This window comes from Chiloscyllium punctatum, chromosome 20, assembly GCF_047496795.1.
Source record: "Chiloscyllium punctatum isolate Juve2018m chromosome 20, sChiPun1.3, whole genome shotgun sequence".
NCBI classification, from domain to species: Eukaryota; Metazoa; Chordata; class Chondrichthyes; order Orectolobiformes; family Hemiscylliidae; genus Chiloscyllium; species Chiloscyllium punctatum.
Genome location: NC_092758.1, coordinates 52,982,372 through 53,002,490, shown reverse-complemented (window position 1 = coordinate 53,002,490; position 20,119 = coordinate 52,982,372). Strand labels below are relative to the sequence as shown.

Genomic DNA, 20,119 nt, shown 5'->3' with positions numbered 1-20,119 from the left:
CTCATTGATCTTTAAGGTGCTCAATTCTCTCCCTTGTTTCTTCAACAGCAGGATAGTGGGCGAGTTTCTCTCTATTCATTGTGCATCCCATTCAACTCGGGAAGACAGCCTATCCCCTTTTCTATCGGGCAACACTCAAAGCCCATACTTCAAAGATTTTCAGAATCTCTCATCAAGGTTGAAGAGTTACCTTCTTAGGTTTTTATGAGGCTTGCCATCATCCAGAAACTGTGACTATAAGAGTTGGTCAGGGGGCCTTTGCAGCAAATAAGTCACCTTCTGATTCTCTCCAAAGCCTGTCTACCATCTCCAACACATAGTTTAGGAGTGTGATGGAATATGCTTGACTTGCCTGGATGGGTGCAGTTCCAAGATCAGTCCAGAAGCTTGACACCATCCAGGACAACACACCTCATTTGAATGATACCACATCTACCACTTTCAACATTCAGTGCCTTCATCATTGATACAGAGTGGTAGAAGTGTGTATCGTCTACAGAATTTTATGCCAAGCTTTTTTAACAGTGTCTTCCAAACCCGTGACTTCTACCACTTAGAAAGAGAAGGACAGCAGATGAGTGTAAGCTGCTTGGAAGTATGCCTCCAAGTCACACACATCCTGACTTGAAATTATATCAGCATTCCTTCATTATAACTGAGTCATACTTCTGGAACTCCTTTCTAAAGAGAGCTGTGGGTATTCTTATTCTCCAAGGATTGCAGCAGCTCAAGAAGACAGTTGACCATCACTTTCTCAAGAGCAATTAAAAATGGGTAATAATTATTGGTCTAGCCGGTGACACTCACATTCATTAGACAAAAAGAAATTTGAATCATCCTGGGCAGACAGTTAAAACAGAGGTCAGACTCCTTGGATATGTGAAAACAATCTCGATAACGATTGAATTACCCAGTAACTTAACTCACAGTGACAGTTATTTCTGCTCATGTTTTCCTTATACATTATCACCTTTACAGACAACCCCGAATTGTACTTTCAGTCTGTTCCTTAACCTTGCATCCATTCCACACTGTTTTTGTTGTGATTTCTTTTCTTTTCCTTCGGTTAGGAGGACTGTGACAGCTATTTTCTGGCAGTGCTTTGGCCAGTCAAAGTCAACCTGCCAGGTTTAAAGTTAAAAAAAACTTCCCCTCAAACAATACTTAAAACATCACAATAATGAGGTTTTCTGCTCATGATCACGTTTGACATCTAAGGGAGTTTGTTGAGCACAAATTGGCTGCTGTGTTTCACAGATTATAGCAGAGAATACATTTCAAGAAGTACTTCATTTGCTTTAAAGTGCCATGTGATATTGGCGGCCATGAAAAGTTCTGTGTGAGTGCAAGTACTTATTTTTCTTTCATATAATGAGGACTCTTGGTTTTTTGTTATTGTATAAAAGTGTGGTGGGAGTTGAGCTTTTTGGACAAGATTAACAGGAGCTAAGATAGGAGGGAGCAAGCACCAGGCAACCAAGACTTGTTTATGCCTCATACTTGGGTGTATTTGGAAAACTAAATATTGAGAATATTATTTGGAAGGAATGGGAATTTTGGGGAAAGAACAATGAAGGCTGAATAATAATCCAAAGCAGAACAATCTGATCTATGGGAGATGCTGAGCAGTTACAGCCTCATTATTATTAATTCACATAGATGGAAAAATTCATCTATTCAGTGTTATTACAAGTTCTTAGATGTGCAATAGATTGCTGGTACATGTTGTAAAATTGCATTGTTAATACCATGAACATATTGTACAGATAAACCTCTAAATATCTTGTATGGTAATATAGTACTTGCCTACAGAATTTCCCACAAACATCTTTGTTAATATTTTCTCAGTCAAATTAGCATTAATGCTTACAAATTCAGCTCTTTGACAAGGATTGGTCAGATGCAATCATCCATTTTGCAAAAAAAAGCACAATAATATCAAAATGGTATAAATCATCTTAATCGATTGCTACGTGAGAACTACCACAGAGTTCCTGCATTCAGACTGGAGTGATTCATTTAAACATCACAGTATTCTTTGTTCTGATTAAAACAACAATCCTATCAGTCACATGGAAAATCTCCCAATGTAGTTTTGCAACAGAAACAATAAATCTGGTTAACTGAGTGAGGCTGCATCTTCTCTGAATGCTAGAGCATTGCTTCTTCGTCAACACCAGCACCATCATCTCAATTACTATTGAACTTTAGCACCAAATAAAATTTATTTGAGAAGGGATCTTAGTAAAATAGACCATACAAGAACACATTACAACACTTCATAGGTAAACCACTGGATTTGGAGGTGAATGAGTACGTAAGTATGTGTTTGGTACGGAAGATAGGGCTTGCAACTTTGCAATACGTGCTGTCAGCTAAGGATGGTTTACTGGTCCCTGCACAACTTGTGGTATTAACAACAATGGGGGTGACATGTACATGTAATACTGCAACAGACATCTCTCCATCATCCTGCCTTATACTCATAAAAAGTGAGAAAGTTGTCCAGCTCCCATCTTAATCTCAGATATGACAGTGCAGTTTCCGTGCTCTTAATGCCATTCTGCAAGTCATTTGTTTTATTGGTTCTGACCTCCAGTTCAGCACCAGGTCCTTTCTGAGCTCGAGAGGTGTTGCACAGAGTGTGACCACTTCAATTCAACCAATTCACACCTCCTTGGTCAAACACTTCCTGGAAGATGAATGGAAGTTTTACTCCTTATAATGTTGGTCAAGAAATCTTGAAAATGGAGAAAATCCAGGAGTGCTGGGTTTTTTGGTGGGTTCTGCCAAAGTAAAGATCATGTAGAAGTTCCACAGATTCCTGGGACTGGTATCTGAAAAGAAAGAAGTGAAGAAATTTAAATGGCAAAAATAGGCTAAGGAAAATCTAAAGCAAATGAACTTAGATATAGATAATATATCTGGTAAAGTTGAATCAAATAAAACTGTGACAGTGCCAATATTAGTTAAATTTGGTATACTTCTATATCCCTGAATATGTTTCTGACAGCAACATTATCACGTGGCCCCAGCATCATGATTGGTGTACATCATAGGATCTTGCACACTACTGCAGGCAGAAAGGCATGCGTTGTGCAGTAGCTCTCCTTTGTGTTTTATCACAATCCTGTACTTCCAGTGAGTGGGTGGACAAATGATTGAAATCAGTTTTCCACACACCGTAATTTTCGGGCTGCTATGACAACTGTTCAGATTCTGACTGTGTGAAGGCTTACCTTTGCTAAGCTGGTATTATTTTCGAAGTTAAAGCTGCTTAACAGGTGCACTGTGCACAATGCAGATGAGAAACATTAAACTCTTGAGAATTGTCACTCTACACAACACAAAAATAAAATTAACATATGATATTTCCTAAACTATAGATGCATCTCATAATAAACTGACAGATGCTAGATATATATTGAAAACCTCTACACCTCACTTAGGATGGCACAGAAAACAAAGAAAAACGATTTCATGTTACAAGAGGTCAGCCGTAGGAAATGTACAGACTTTCTCTTGTCAATTGCACTCCTGAGTGAAATTGGTCCAAAGTACAAGAAATTGAAGAACAATGTGAAGAGCTGAATCACTGCATTTATATGCAATTAAACGGTTGGGTCTCTCTATAACAGAGAAGAAATCAACAGTGCAGCTGTGAAAGGGCTCTGACAGAACAGGTAAAACGTGGCGCACTGGGTTTGCTTTCCTGAGGGAAAAAATAAATTGTTCATCCAATACTGACATGGGACAGATGCAGGATTGGATCATCTGGATGATTTAAGAACACTAAGACATGCCTTGTACTGACGAGAAATAATCTGATATATAGACAATTAGTCCCACATGCTCCTGCCAATTGCAAAACACTAGTCCATTGATTACATTATAATGCTAAGAAAAAATTAGGAGGATCTCAGACTGTTACAAACAGAAATACTTTACTTAATCTATAAAGCAATCCTAACTTGAATTTGACTATTTGATAAATATTTTATACCCTGTTTTTCTGTTACAGATGCTGGTAGCTAGTCATAACAATAATAAGTTAAATTTCTATAACATTTTTAATGTGACGTAAATATTCTGAAGTGTTTTACAGGATTGCTATCAGACAAAAAATGACTCCAATATGCATTAAGGTAAAAACAATGACTGCAGATGCTGAAAACCAAATACTGGATTAGTGGTGCTGGAAGAGCACAGCAGTTCAGGCAGCATCCAACGAGCAGCGAAATCAACGTTTTGGGCTTCGCTGCTCATTGGATGCTGCCTGAACTGCTGTGCTCTTCCAGCACCACTAATCCAGTATCCAATATGCATTAGACCATCTTTGGATAGGATTCCAAAAGCTTGTCAATAAAGTAGCTTTTCAGAAGTTACTAAAAGGAAGGTAGAAACAAGGAGAGGTTTGGAGGGGAATTTCAGAATTTAGGATGTAGCAAGTTGGAGGGAGAACTGCATCAGTGAAAATTAATGACATGTAAGAGATGAGAATTGAAGGAACACAGATTTCAGAGGTTCTGAGGTAGGAGAGGCAATATATGAATGCAATTTATTACAAATCCATTGGTTTGGTGTTAAATTTTATACAACTGAATATATAAATTAAATCTTATATTATAGTAAACATACTGCACCAGCAGAAACTTCCAGCGCCTTATGAATTCTTAGGGCCGATTCTATTAAGCAACTGGGGCCAGACTTTTACCAGTCCTTTGATAATTGACTCAGAAGCAGAAGAGCTAACGAAATGGCATGGGAAGGTTTGCTTAATTTGTTTTAAGAAGCTGAGAAATTGGAGATGTTGTAGGCCATTCAGCCGCTTGAGCCTGTTGTTTCATTCGCTAAATTCAAAGCATGTCAGATTGTCAGCACAAGTCGATTTTCCTTCTTGCCTCCATAGCTCCCTCCAACATACTAGACCCCTGTGTCGATCAAAACTCTTTCTGGTTCAGCCTTGAATATATTCAATGATCCATACAGACTCCAGTGCTCTCTGGGATAGAGATTACAGATATCAATCATCCTGTGAAAGAGGAAATTCCTCTTGATCTCCATTCTAAATGGTATTTTGAAATAGTACTATTGGAATTAGCAGCAAGAAAGTGGGAGTCCAACTGAGCCACATAGTGGTCAATTAAAATTCTCTTCACATCTCTCCAAAGATTGGAAAGAGTGTCCAGCGAAACCTGATGGTCCCTGTCAGTCGAGATGGGGTTCTGCATTCTTTGGTGATTGGAGGGCTCAATATTGGCTACTGCCATTGCAATGATGCTGCCTGCCCTTAGAGACTAGTCCCCACCCACACCTCTTCAAGAACACCTGATAATTGGTACACTCCTGGAGCTGTATCCTCAGCACCAATAGCCTTGGCATTGCTGAGCTTGCTTATCATTGGGAATTTAGCTCTTGGAGACAGACCTTACAGATGGACCACAATCCTGTTTGCAAACTACTTAAATGGTGATCACCAGAAAGAATGCCTTCCCAGATCATATCATTGGCCAAAGCAGTGCGATCACAAGAAGTAATCTCAGGTCACAATGTAACCAGATGGATTAACAATGTGGACTAGAAAGTCATTGAAGAGGTTTGAATCAGTGAAGGGAATACAGCCTTTTTAATCTGGGTTAAAGTTTATAGTTTTCTCCATTTAACCAATCTTTCAGGCAGGAAGAGTTAATCAGGCCATATTCTGGGTAAATGAGAGCTCTGTATAGAGTGGTAATAACATCTCTGTCCCTTCTACCAAAGACCCCATCGAGAGATAGTAAAGGTCTATACCTTATATTTAAAAAAGACAATCATTGAGATGTAGAGATCATACTTAAGTCATCTAACTCAGTTCCTTGCTCTATAAATTAAAAGCATTAAACCCTGGCATCAACATAGTGTTCATGCTTTTGTTAAAATGGAACAATCAAGTGCATGAAATAGCATCGTTAATGCATTTATTCTGTGTTGGATTAGATTTGACACAGGGAACAATGAGTGTTGATTTTCAGTGAGGTTCGACCTGCTGCTCTTGGATGATCATAGTTAGATCACTGAGCAAATGCAAACTGAAATTGCAATTTTACTCCATGCTTGTAATTTCCTGCTGGTTTGAGACAGAGCCAACATTGTCTCCTGAGAATTCTTTCATCCTCCACCTCAGTGAGTACTATTTTTGTCAGTCAAGGGGAGAAGCTTCACTCTGCACCTCACAGAGCACATATTACTCGGTCTCATTTCAAAATATATCAGTCAATTAGAAAACACAGTGCTACATTTGAAAATAGGATCACATGCTAGATTGAAAATAAGGAACTTACATAATAGGACAGATATTAGAGAATACAACAGAGAATTGAAGAATGCTAATCAGATTAATTTAGAAAATGTTGAATAGTTATTTGATTTTCAGTACTACCTTTCAATAACATAATAAATGCATTTATTTTCATAATCTAAGTATTTATTTCAAAACTTTACTGTCAAACTCTGCCAATGTGGATTTGATTCAAAGTCAGTGTTATCAGAAATCTTGAGTAACCTGCAGGGGTGGTGTGTGTATGGAATGAGCTGGCAGAGGAAGTGGTGGAGAATGGTAAAATTACAATATTTATAAGGCATCTGGCTGGGGACATGAATAGGAAGGGTTTAGAGGGACGTGGGCCAAGTGCTAGCAAATGGGATTAGGTCAGATTGGGATGTCTATTTGGCAGAGATGAGTTGGGCCATCGGGTCTGTTTCCATGCTGTATGACTCTATGATTCTATGAATGGCAAAGAGGGATGTTGTGAAGATTTGAGAACTTTTCTAACATGTTTGATACATTCAGAGAATTACACTAATTTATGTGACTGATTAAATATTGTTTCAACAGTGCACAGATACATTTTCTTGTCTGTTGATGGTTTGCCTACAGCAGTACCCAGATCCTGTGCTCTGTAAATTGTTGGAGACCAGACCGATGCCCCAAGTTGTGCTTGGCATCCACTGGAAGACACAGCAGGTTAGGAATTGCCAAGAAATCTTCAACTTTTGTCAGGAAGATCCCCTGCTCCCCAGGGCCCTCCAGAAGAGTCTTTAACTCTGCATTAGTGCTGGAGACTTCAGATAGTTCCAATTGACTTACCCAGATAATTTCCCAGGAAATGTCAGCCAGAAAAATTCTAATTCCTGGGTATCTACACAACTGAGCTGCCAATCACTCACATTGACCACTCTTCTACCCTTCCCCAAATCTGATTCTCTCAATAACCCCATAACCCTCCCTCAATAACTCCATCAATCCTGATAACTACCCACTACACCCTGACCTGACTCACACTCCTGATCTCTTGTGTTGCCACCATCAGTCTGACTAACCCCCAACCTGACCCAACTACCCCTTCTGACCAACGTAAACCCCAACCACTTCCTGCCAAGAACTGACCACTGACCACCACCTAAATACCCACTACCACACCAATGAGAGCTAACTACTTCCAACTACTTAAACCCCTAAAGGCTGACCTGACTAGCCTCCAACCTGACAACCCCTCCCTACCCAGCTACTATCTGACTCATCTATCCAGTCCAACCACCCAGCCACCTGCCAGCTTACTCACTGGTCATCATTCTCCCCTACCCATCATACCCATTCATTAACATTCACTCTGGACATTTAAACTTAAGTTTATGATGGGTCATGCCATAAGAAAGGGCATGTCCTGTCCTACCCCGACACTCCAGTTTTACATTGAGGATGTTTGATTTAAGGTATAGTCTCCCTTTCTAAAGGAGTTAGCCTCAAAAGCGTCTCTCAGAAGCAGCATCAGAATGGGCAAGAGTAGGAGCAGAGCAGCAATTGATAATGTTTGGTGCCATGAGGAAGATCCAGCCCAGTCGTATATGCAATGGAGGAAATATTTACAGATCTGACTCATCGGCAGTAGGATGGGCAGAAAGTCATGTGCCGTTTGCCTCAGCAGCTTGTGAGGAAGGACAGGAAAATTGATTGGAGCAAAAATGAGAGATAGGTGCAACAGTAATGAGACAAGGTGTTCATCACCAAGCAAGTGAGACTTGTAAACTTGTGTGCCAGCTACATCCAAATTTATTGCTATCCCTAATTGCCCTTGTGAAAGTGGTGATGAGTAGATTTCTTGAGGCACTACAGTCCTTGCAGTGTGGATACACTATAGTGTTATTGGGGAGAAGGTTCCATGGTTATGATCCAGTGACAGTGAAGGACCTGCAATATTGTTCCTCATTGGGACGATGTGTGGCTTGGAGGAGAACTTTCAAAAGCTTGTGCTCCTGCAGCCCTTGTCCTTCAGGTGGGAGAGCTCATCCATTTGGATGGTGCTTTCAAAGCAGTTTTGGTAAGTTATTTCAGTGGTTTTGGAGATGGGATACACTGCTGTTACTCTGTGATGACAGTGGAGGGAGTGAATGTTAACGGTGATGGACATGGTGCTAGTCAAGCAGGTTGCTTTGCTTTGGATACTGTTGAGCTTCTCGAATGTTGTTGGAGGTGCTCTCATTCAGTCAAGTGGGAGTATTCTGTCACACAGAAACATGGAAATGGATCAAGCACAAGCCATTCAGTCCTCCAAGATTGGTCCACCATTTAACATCAGAGTCAAAACCTGTGGTGCTGGATGCATACAGCCAGTCAAGCAGCATCTGAGGAGCAGGAGAGTCGATGTTTTGAGCATAAGCTTTTCATCAAGGATGTGATGAAGTGCTTATGCTCGAAACCTCGACTCACACACACCTTGGCTGCTGCCTGACTGGCTGTGCTTACCCAGCGCTACACGTTTTGACTCTGATATCCAGCATCTGCAGTCCTCACTTTCTCCCACCATTCAAATTGACCATTACTGATCATCCAACTTAGAATTCTGTTCCCGCTTTGTCCGTTACCCTTTGATCCTTTTATATATGAATTATATCTGACTCCTTCTTGAAACCATTCAGTGCTTGTCCTCAACCGTTTTTTGTGCCAGAGAATTCAGTGGACTCACCATTCTCCTGGCGAAGAAATTTCTCCTTATCTCAGTCCTAAATGGTCTACACTATTCCCTTAAACTGCAACTAACAGTTCTGGACTCCATAGTCATAGGAAAAATTACTTGTCTAATCCTGTTACAATCTTATAGGTTTCTATGAGATTTTCCCCTCATTATTTTAACTCCATTGAATATAGTCCTAACCAGTCCAGTGTCTCTTCATACATCAGTCCTGCTATCGAAGGAATCAATCTGATAAATATTTGTTGGACTCCTTGCATAGCTAGAGCATCCTTCCTTAGATAAGGAAACCAAAACTGTATGACAACTTCAGGCTTTTTCTCACCAAGACCCTGTACAATTGCAGCCATCCTTATTCCAGTAGTAAGAATCCTCTTGCCACAAAGGCCATTGTACCATTTGCTTTCTTCACTGCCTGCTGCATCTGCATGTTTATTTTTAGCAACCGGTGTACAAGGCTACCCAGGTCTTGTTGCATTCTGTTTTCCCACTCTATTGCCATTCAGCTAACAATCTACCTTCTTGCTTTTGCAACCAAAGTGGATAACTTCAAATTAATTTACATTATATTGCATCTGACATGCATTTGCTCAACTTGCCCAAACCACACTGAAGCATCTTTGCATCAAGCTCACTGTCCAACTCAGCTTAGTGTCATCTGCAAGCTTGGAGATATACATTTAGTTCCTATCTAAATCAGTAAACATGTTGTGAAAAGCTGGGGTCCAAGCACTGTCTTTCTGACTGCATAGGGCTCTAAGATGCTTCTGGGGAAGCAACTTCTGCAACTGAAGTCACTTTTGAAATGCAGTCAATGTTGTAATACAAGAAATGTAGCATTCACCTTGCACACAGAAAACTCCCATAAAAAACATTGAGATTAACTTGTTGGTCATTTTTTTTTTTGTAATGTTTATTAAACAACTAATTTTGAACAAGGGATCAAAAATATTGCTTGCACATGTTAGATCCACCTGAGAGGGCAGATGGAGTCAGAATTTAACATCACAGCTAAAAGACAGCCCCTCTGATAGTGCAGAACTCCCTTAGTTCCATAATGGAGTGTCAAGCTAATTTCTGTACTCAAGCAGATTTTGAGTCCCCAACAGAAAGCGAAGAGTTAATGTTTGTGAAATGCTCAGCTTTACAAGGTGTTGCATGAAAGAAAATATGTCTGGGTAATCATCAACCAGTTTAGCGAACTTTGTTCTATTCACCTAGATGGATCAGTCATTTATTTATCTGGCACTGTCTGTGGACAGTGTTATCAGGGTGAGATAGCAGTACCAGATGCAAAGCTTTGCAATAAGGGCATATGCAGCTAATATTTGAGCTGGCAGAGAAAGTGACTAGGCAGCTGTGGCTTCAAGACGACTGTATCTCAGCTTTTCTTTACTGTAAGTTTTATCTATCAATTCTTAATCCCCTGCATTTTAAGCTTTGGAAAAGATTGTCAGTGTTCAGATGCCTTTTTGAATTTATCTAAGGGATTTCTGAATTGATCTTTCCTTCCCATCATTGCAGCACTTTTTTTGAGTTATTCTCAAGAGTTTTGAAATTCATTTATATATTTCCTCTCTTGACTACCTCTTTCTTCTTACACATGTTACTGTATCCCTGAATCTATGAATAAAATAGAAATAGGCAGATCCATTTGAGTGCTTTTAACACTTTAACACTCAACTAGAATTAGGATCAGCTCATATCTTAAGTCAAAACTAAAAGAACTATGGGTGCTGCAAATCAGAAACAAAATCATAAATTGCTGGAAAAACTCAGAACTTAGAAAGGGGTTACTCGACCCAAAACAATAACCTGATTTCTCTCCACAGATGCTGCCAGACCTGCTGAGTTTTTCCAAAGGACCAACTCCTGCTTACCTGATCAGTTACCTGGAATTATTCCAAACTAAAATACTTCTAAGGTCATTAAAAGAATCTGTGCTGAGATTTTGTTTTAAATCAGGGCATGATCAGAACGCTTTATCACACACCATCATAAAGTAACTGCATACAAATTATTTATGGAATTGTATTCTAAGTACCGCGTTCTGGGTATTGGCTGCCTTACCCTACGCTTCTACAATTTGCACGGAGCTGAGTGAAACTGTACTCATCTGCATGAGCAGAAAATTGCAAATTTTGTTTCAGCCCATTCCGTTTTAGGTATGACCACCACCAACTGAAGAATATATTTCTCTTACTAAGATATTTCCCCAGGCTAACTTTCAACTGGTCATTTACTCATGTGCACGTTAATTTGCAATTTTCTACTCATGCAGATGAATACAGTTTTACTTATCCCCATGCAAAATGTAGAAACATAGGGTAAGGCAGCCAATACCCAGAACACAATAATTATAAAACAATTTCATAAATAATTTGTTTGCAGTTACATTATGATGGTGTGTGATAACGCCTTCTGATTGTGCCCTGAATTTTAAAAAAAACTCTCAGCATAGATTCTTTTAATGGTCTTTTGAAGTATTTTAGTTTGGAATAATTCCAGGAAACTGATGCAGGTAAACAGGAGTTGGTCCTTTGGAAATCTAATGAGCAAACTGAAGTGACATATTATGATTGTGAGTCATCTTGTCTGTTGTGTCTTAACAAACACACACATTGAATTTATTTTGTTTTTTTTTCCCAAAACCTAAACTCAAACTAACTTGTACATGATTTACACATGTTACAATAACATACCCAAAACTCTTCTAACTTTTCTTATCATCTATGGATTCTTTCATCTGAATACCTCGTAACAACTGGTTAACCTTCCAGGTTATGGCACCTCATCTCCAATTATCTTGTAATTCAGTACGCTGAGAGGTTATCTTCAAATAAGCACATTTTCAAGTGCAAAGACAGTCATTTGTCGGGTGTTGCATTACAATTATTTGAACGTAATGTTTATCCTTACTGGGAGATAGTGCGGACTGCAGTTGCTGGAAAGTCAGAGTCGATAAAGTGTGGAACTGGAAAAAGTACAGCAGGTCAAACAGCATTAGAGGGGCAGGGGAGTCGATGTTTTAGTCAGGACCTTTCATCAAGACTAGGGAGGAGGAAGGGGGCTGAGAAATAAATAGAGGAAGGGAGTGGGGGCTGGGGAAGGTAGGCAGGATGGTGACAGGTGGATGCAGGTAGCAAGTGATTGGTCCTGACCTGAAATGTTGACTCTCCTGCTCCTCTAATGCTGCTCAACCTGCCGTGCTTATTCCGGTCCACAATTTATCGACTCTGACTTTCCTGCATCTGCAGTCCTCACTGTCTCCAAGTTGCTGAAAACCATGCTGTGAAGCCTCTGCTGTTGTAGCCTGTAGTCTGTTGGACTATAACCTGATGTTGTGTAATTTTTAGCTTTATACATCCCAGGCCAACACCTGCGTCTCCACATTATGTGGGCCAAGGATACCAACTTTGAAGGAGCTTTCCTCCTCCCTCTTCAAAGATCTCAGTGGGTTTCTCTCCCACTGCAACCCCCTGATCATTTGCTCCCCCATGACCTGAGCTAACCTGTCCATCTTTCTTCCCACCTATCCACTCCACCCTCCCCACTGACCAATCCTAATCACCTCCTATCTGCATCCATCTGTTGCCATCCCACCTTCCGTTCTCACAGCCCCACCCCCTCTCTCTATTTGTTTCTCAGCCCCCTTCCCCTGCCCCGGACCTGATGAAAGGTTCCTGACCTGAAACGTTGACTCTCCTGCTCCTCTGATGCTGCTTGACCTGCTGTACTTTTTCCAGCTCCAATCTTTATTGACCTATCCTTACTCAGACAAGCATACAAGAGTCTTTCATAGCATCAGTAAAATACGCATTGTCCAAAAAACTGAATTGAAATGGATCAGCCATATAAATACTGTGGATAGAAAAGCCATCAGACCCTGCAAATCTGTGTTTAGTGACACATCTTCTGTTTCCCTGATACTTGTCCACCATTTACATACACTCACCTTAGATGTGTGATCGAACACTCTCCACCTTTATGGATAGGTGCAGGTCCAACACTACTCAAGGAGCTTGACATCATTAGTACAAAGCTGCCCACTCAAACGATATCCCATCTATTCCTATTTCCTATCCATGCATAGTGGCATTATGTGTACAATCTACAAGATGCACTGCAACAACTCACCCAGGCTCATTCAACAGTACCTTCAAAGTTTGCAATTTCTACCGTCAAGAAAGAAAAGGGCAGTGTATACAGCAGAACCCTATCCCTTGGAAGTTCCCCTCCAAGCCACACACTATCCTGACCTGGAAATATCTTGAAGTTCCTTCGCTGGTGCTAGGTCAAAATACTGGAACTCCTTTCCTGACAGCACTGCACTACACGAATTGCAGTGGTTCAGAGGACTGACCACTACCACCTTCCCAAGCACAGTTAGGGCTGGACAAAAAATGCTGTTCACATCCTGTGAATGAAAAGAAATTGGAAGTTTTTCTGGTGTCTGTTCTCTAATGTGTGTGCCTGACGTGCATGAATGACAATTGAATGAATGAAACTTTAATTTCAGAACTGCAGGAGGGATATACGCTGTGGGATATATGTTTTCCTTTGGTCCTGATTGGTCACACTGATTTATATCATTTATGTAAATGTTTATGTAGATATATATCTTGATTAAATTATCAGAAAATTTGAGCATAACCTGATATTTGCTTAATCAATATGGGAATGGGCACATTTTCTGAATCAAACTTTTGTATTGTTCCCATGGAGGAAATTCCACACAGCTGTGCATAACTATGGCAGTCTATCTGCATTGGATACAGTTGCATGTTAATCAATACCCAAAATCAAATAATAGTTTAATCTGTTACTTTGTAAATGTTGCACTGGAGCTTACAAAATAATGCCGAATAACAAACTTCACATGGATAGAAAATGCTGTGGAATGTATAATCAGACATGCTATTCAATGCTTTTGTGCATTCTGTATGGGGTCATTTTAAAGATATCTACTTTCTTTAAACACTAGTATGGCCTAAAGAAGAAGGAAGAAAAAGAAGCTGAGGAAAAGGCTGCAATGGAAGCACCAATAGAAGGAAGTTTGACTCGTCCAAAGAAAGCAATTCCTGCTGGTTGTGGTGATGATGAGGAAGAGGAAGAAGAAAGCATCCTTGATACTGTCCTTAAGTATCTTCCTGGACCACTTCAAGACATGTTCAAGAAGTAGTTTATGAATACTTTATATTGTAAATTATTTTAAGTTACATTAATAGGATTTACATATGTTTTGACCACATATTAAAATACATTTCTTTTTCTCTGACTAGAATAAATGCTTAAACTTTTACTGCAATATAAATACAAATGATTTTTTGTGCCTCTCTATGATGTAAGCCATGGTGAGGGGGTTGACATGAGCATGAGGAGTCTGGGAGACCAGTAGGCCTCATGTAAACTCCTAACTGTCTCTATTGTAGACTCCAGATATGCTCATGTAATACTGAAATTCTCAACCTCACAACTGGCAGTATTAATTTGTGTTCATCGCTGAGCTTTTCTACTGTATTGCAGACATTATTGAAGTTGCCTTTTTAATTTGCCATATTGCTAAATGTGCTGTGATGTGTGACTTGGTTGTGGGTTGTTACTGAAGAACTTGGGGTGGCATGCAGCTAGGCACCCTGCGTTGTATGTGTGTAAGATCTGACAATTTTCACAGTGATTTCTACTGAGATTTTTAAAAGTTTTATGCAGTCACTTGTTTTGTAGCAAATATCTTGCATGATTTGCTAAGATGGTGAAACTGTACAATATCATTAATGGAAATGCCCTTTTGTTAGAAAATGGCAATTTGCAATATAAGTTGATAATTTTTATGTTGTAAAAATATCCAGCATCATTGCTTTTTGGAGAAGGCATGAGGATCTTTCTGGTTTAATGTACTAAGGTAGCAGTGTCATTTTCTGTACATCACAGAGAAAATATGTTTGTTTAAAAATGGTGAGGCCACCAATGCACTAAATCCAATCCAATTATATCGTCAGCATTGAAAATAATTTCATAATTATCATCAGTCCATGCAACACAGTGCCCAGAAAAATGTTAATTCAACTCCTCCGCCTTTATATTACACAATGCTAAAATGGATAGTGAAAGAAATTATTTCTCAAACATTCCTAAATATTGATGTGCCCAAAGCCTTTCTTGAAGTTGCAGCAGTGGTGTGGGTGTCAGGTCTTTATAACTGTCACTTTCTTTCCACTGTCATACTACCTTTAGTTCAAGGTGTGAATTTATCGGTGTCTTCAACTGTCAGGAATATGGGGGAATGAAGTTTATAAAGAAATTTAGAAATTTGCAGTGCATTGCAAGATAATCAGTCAAGTACTGATTATACAGAGTAATGGACTGCCATCATATTTAAAAAAACTTTTTCTTGGACCACTTAATGTTTTGTAGCCATTGATCTAATATTTTATACATTTGTAACTTTTTGAACGTTCTTATTACTTTGGTTACTTTTTGTAACAGAGGCTATTTCTATTATAGGCACTAATTGTCATGCACAGGATTTCAGCAAATTAATACGCATAGGAACAAGACATTCTCAGTGTTTAATGACTGATTTAGCAGAATATTAACAAATCAAAACCCAGCATTCCTGGAGCACTTTCTTATTGGAACTAAAATTTCTGAGAATGAAAATATGGCTTAACATTTAGTTTTCCTTGTCACCTGTCATGAGATAAAGCTACATTAAATTGTTTAATTAAAAAAAAAACTGCTTAACAATGAATCGAAACAGATTACATGAAATGGGAATTTCAAAAATAAATGCTTCTATTTAAGTCACTTCCTTTGCAACAAAGAACTCACATCAGATATTATTCTCTCCTCAGTTACATACCAATGACATTTTCAGTAGTTTAGGCAAACTTAAGTGAATAGTTGAAGTGTTTTAATATCAATCCATTACAACTGTTCAGCAGTAATGTATTCCCATGTATATAAGACTGATCCATTCTAAATGCTACCACAGAGTGAAAATATTAGCAATTTGTCTTTGGATGTAGCTCAGACTGACTTCTGCTGTACATGTGGATTTTTATTTGATGTTAAGCTTTGCTGCTTGCATACAACACTGTTTCAGCTCTGCTGAATTTCAGTAGACTAATAGTTGTGTTTCACCTGCATTTCATTTTGCACCAAACCAAAGAGAGTTGTTCTCTATGGATGTCACTGATTTAATTGCTTCCCATGGCATAAAACTAGGTTAAAATTTAGAGAAAATTAGTTTAAAAATCTCAGGTATTGGTTCTTGGATTTCAAACCACTATGCAGGAGAGTTGCTTGTGTTTGTGTTATGCTTGCTGTTTCCCACCGCAGTCCTACTAAAACAAAACCAGGTCTCCATTCAGGAGAATCCTAAGTTAATGTTTAAAGTTAATTTAGGGTTGTTAAGCTTCTTCAGTTAAACTCTTTTCAATAGTTAAAGCCATATCAGTTAGACTGCAATACTAAAGGTAAATTGAAAGGAAACATCTTTTCCTAAAAGAAGAGTGTATTGAATAATTTATACTTAAAGCAACAGTGATGTCTGTTTGTCTATGTGTGAACTTAATCATGCTGTCAAAACATCTGTCTAGTTTCGGACCAGTCTCTGTAACAGGGTAATTCGCTTGGGCTCACGTCTCATTCTCATCAACATACTCCATAGTAATTACATCATCTTAACCATTTGGAAATGTGATCTGCTTTTAAATGTTGAACTTCCATTGTACAATACAATGGTACACATAGTGTATGTATTTACAAAAAATATTTATGAAAGCCATGCTTGTTCTTCAGATGTTTGTAACACTAAAGCTAATATTCACTAAGTTGTAGAAGAAATGCACGTTTAAAGGTGTTATCTTTACTGATTGTGAATTTCAAGTAAAGGTGCCACAGGGTTAAGAATAATGGAAACTGAACGCGTTCAACCTTATTCTCAGCTGGTGTGCCTCTTCGTTAGCATTATAATTTCAAAGTGCTGAATTTGAAGATTTTTTTTTAAATTGGCTTTAACAAAGTCATTAGACATATTTCAGTGTTCTGCATAAGGAACTGTTAAGAAGTCTTAATACGATAGTTGCTACATTCTGGAAGCTATGTTGAAATGTAAAATTGTAACATATTTAAAATAACTTGATCTTTCGTTTCTGTTGTGCCACTTTGTTTCTTGCAAGAAATTAAATTGAATATAGTAAGGTTGAATAGGTTCAGTAATGATTATTTTCCATAGCAAGCTAGAAGAGTTAACCTTTGCAGCCCAGCAAAACTTAAAATTCTGCGCTCTGATTTATGAGAATGTAAACTTTGTCCATCTGATAGAAGACTGTAATTTCACTGCATGTCATAAATGTGTAAATCACTGTAGTACTGTCACAAACTAAACTCATTATTCTTTAAAATAAAATGATTTATAAAAACAGTTATTTTGCTTTCTTTGTGGAAGAGCCAGATGTTTTTGACAATGTTGGGTTTAGAAGAGGTTAAACAATTGACCACCTGTTCCAAGATCCTTTTAAATGAGGTAAAATTGGAACAAACCAAACTGCAACATATTTATAAAGTTGAATTTTTTTGTCTTTCAATTTGATGATCTTAAAAATATCTTAGCATATTTTTCTACATGCCATTACATTTACCAAGTCCCTAATATTTGGTAAAGATGTCAGTTCTCTGTTAATGGCAATACTTCAGGTCAATTGCACAATACTTAAATGCGCATTATAATGAGTAATGAAACGTCAGTGAACAATCCAACATCTGATCAAATCAGTGCTGAGTCCACTGCTTTTTGTCATTTATATAAATGATGTGGATATGAATATAGGAAGTATGGTTCGGAAGTTTGCAGGTGGTATAGTAGACAGTAAAGAAGACTATCTCAGTTTATAACAGAGATCAGATGAGCCAGTAGACCGAGGAGTTGAGTGACATGTTGCATTTTGGTGAGGCAAACCAGCGCAGAACTTGGTAGGGCCCTAGAGAATTTTGCTGAACAAAGAGACCTTGGGGTGCAGGTACATAGTTCCTTTAATCAGATAGACAGGGTGGTGAAAATGGCATTCGGCACGCTAGCCTTCATTGGTCAGAACATTGAGTATACAAATTGGGACGCCATGCTGCGGCTGTACAGGATGTTGATGAGGCTGCTTTTAGAAAACTGCATACAATTTTAGTCACCCTTCTATAGGAAGGATCTTGTTAAACTTGAGAGGGTGCAGTAAAGATTTATAAGGATGTTGCTGGGCCTGGAGCTTTGAGCTATGGGGACAGGCTGAATAGGCTGGGGCTTTTTTTCCCTGGAATACTGGAGGTTTTTTCCTCAGATAGGGGAGTCCAAAAGCAGAGGGCATAGGCTTGAGATGAGAGGCGAAAGATTTAAGAAGGACCTGAGGGGTAACCTTTTCACACAGAGGATTGGGTGTATGGAACAAGCTGCCAGACAAAGTGATGGAGGCAGATCCAATTACAACATTTAGAAGGCATCTGGATGGGTTTATGATTAGGAAGGATTGAGAGGGATATGGGCCAAATGTTGGCAAATAGGACTAGTTCAGATTAGGATGTCTGGTTGGTGCAGTCAAGTTGGACTAAAAGGTCTGTGTCTGTGCTGTATGACTCTATTACTATGAAATACATAATACAATACATTGTTTTACAATAATAATAAATAAACAAAACAAAAAATTTGAGCTGCTAGTCACAAAGGAGTCAATACTGAGTTGAAATTAACTGACACTAATCCTGGCTGGCTGTGGTGGAGGGTTTTATATCTTGAACACACATATTGAATGATGTCTGATCCAGTGTATGAAAGATGAGCTCTGGCAGATCTGCTGTCTTACTAACTGGCTCAGTGGCATATCCCTTGTCAGCACTGATATTCCCCACAGTTGGCGTTTTGTGTCCATTGCACTTCTTCTACTCTGTCATCTGCAACATTGTTGTAAGTGTGTGCTTCCATATTAATTTGAATATGTTGCTTATTTTGTTTATGTAGAGACAAAGAGAATAGTAGAAATATAACATGAACAATATATATGATTTGACAGTTAGTTCTAGCAATGTAAATGCCACATTTGCAATATAATATTATTAATTACAAAAATGTTCTTTCTTGATCCTGGTCCCACAACAAGAGGCGAATGAGGCAGCTGAAGCATGTTTGTACCTCTGATACTGTAGCTTACATTTTCCTCATGGGCTATAAGCCTGAAGCCAAAGGCATTCTTGAACTTAGGATTTTTGAAAGGATTTTCAAATTGTTAATTAACCTGAGAAAATGCTGGAGAAACTCAGCAGGTCTGGCAGCATCTGTGGAGAAAGAAGCAGAATTAACATTTTGAGTTCGGTGTGATTCTTCTTCACACACATTCTCTCTCCATAGATGCTACCAGACTGCTGAGTTTCTCCAGCATTCTCTGTGTTTGCTTCAGATTCCCAGCATCTGCTATGATTTGCCTTGATAATCAAATATGCTTAGCCAAAATGGGAATATACTTCCTGTGGCCATTAAATTCTGGTTTGCAACTCAAACCTAAAACTTCTGGTTCAGAGGTAGAAATGCAATCACTTTGCCGCAACGGCTGCTCTTCAAAAATATTTGCTAGAAATGAAGTGACTCCATTTTTAATTATGATCCAAATTAACACTGGGATACATTCATCTGCAGTTAGTGGCAAAATTGCAAGCATGTTACTCACATTTGATTTTATGTTTTTAATAAAAATAGAATATAGCGAGTTTTGAGAAGATTTGTAGCCCAGATTGAAGTTCTGGATGTACGCTGAGCTGGAAGGTTCATTTTCAGATGTTTCATCACCATACGAGGTAACATCATCAGTGAGCCTCTGGATGAAGCACTGGTAGTATGGCCCACTTTGTATTTCTGTGTTTGGATTTCCTTGGGTTGGTGATGTCATTTCCTATGGTGATGTCATTTCTTGTTCTTTTTCTCAGGGGGTGGTAAATGGATCCAAGTCAATACGTTTGTCTCTGTTTGGCTTGGACAAACAGGCAGAAAACTAGCTATCAGGATACATGAACTCACCACATACAGATGAGGAAGGACACCACTTTGACTGAGACAACACATTCATCCTAGT

General features: G+C 38.8%; 1 protein-coding gene across 3 annotated transcripts in view; it reads left to right on the top strand.

Annotated features, from left to right (window-relative positions):
* LOC140492132 (complexin-2) overlaps positions 1 to 17,436 on the top strand; it is a 328,358-nt gene extending 310,922 nt beyond the window's left edge. For all 3 annotated transcript variants that reach the window (XM_072590924.1, XM_072590923.1, XM_072590922.1), the window contains one exon: positions 13,993 to 17,436. In XM_072590924.1, coding sequence (XP_072447025.1) covers positions 13,993 to 14,190 — 198 coding nt within the window. In that variant the 3' untranslated portion in view covers positions 14,191 to 17,436. The remainder of the gene's footprint in view (positions 1 to 13,992) is intronic.
* The last annotated feature ends 2,683 nt before the right edge of the window (positions 17,437 to 20,119 follow it).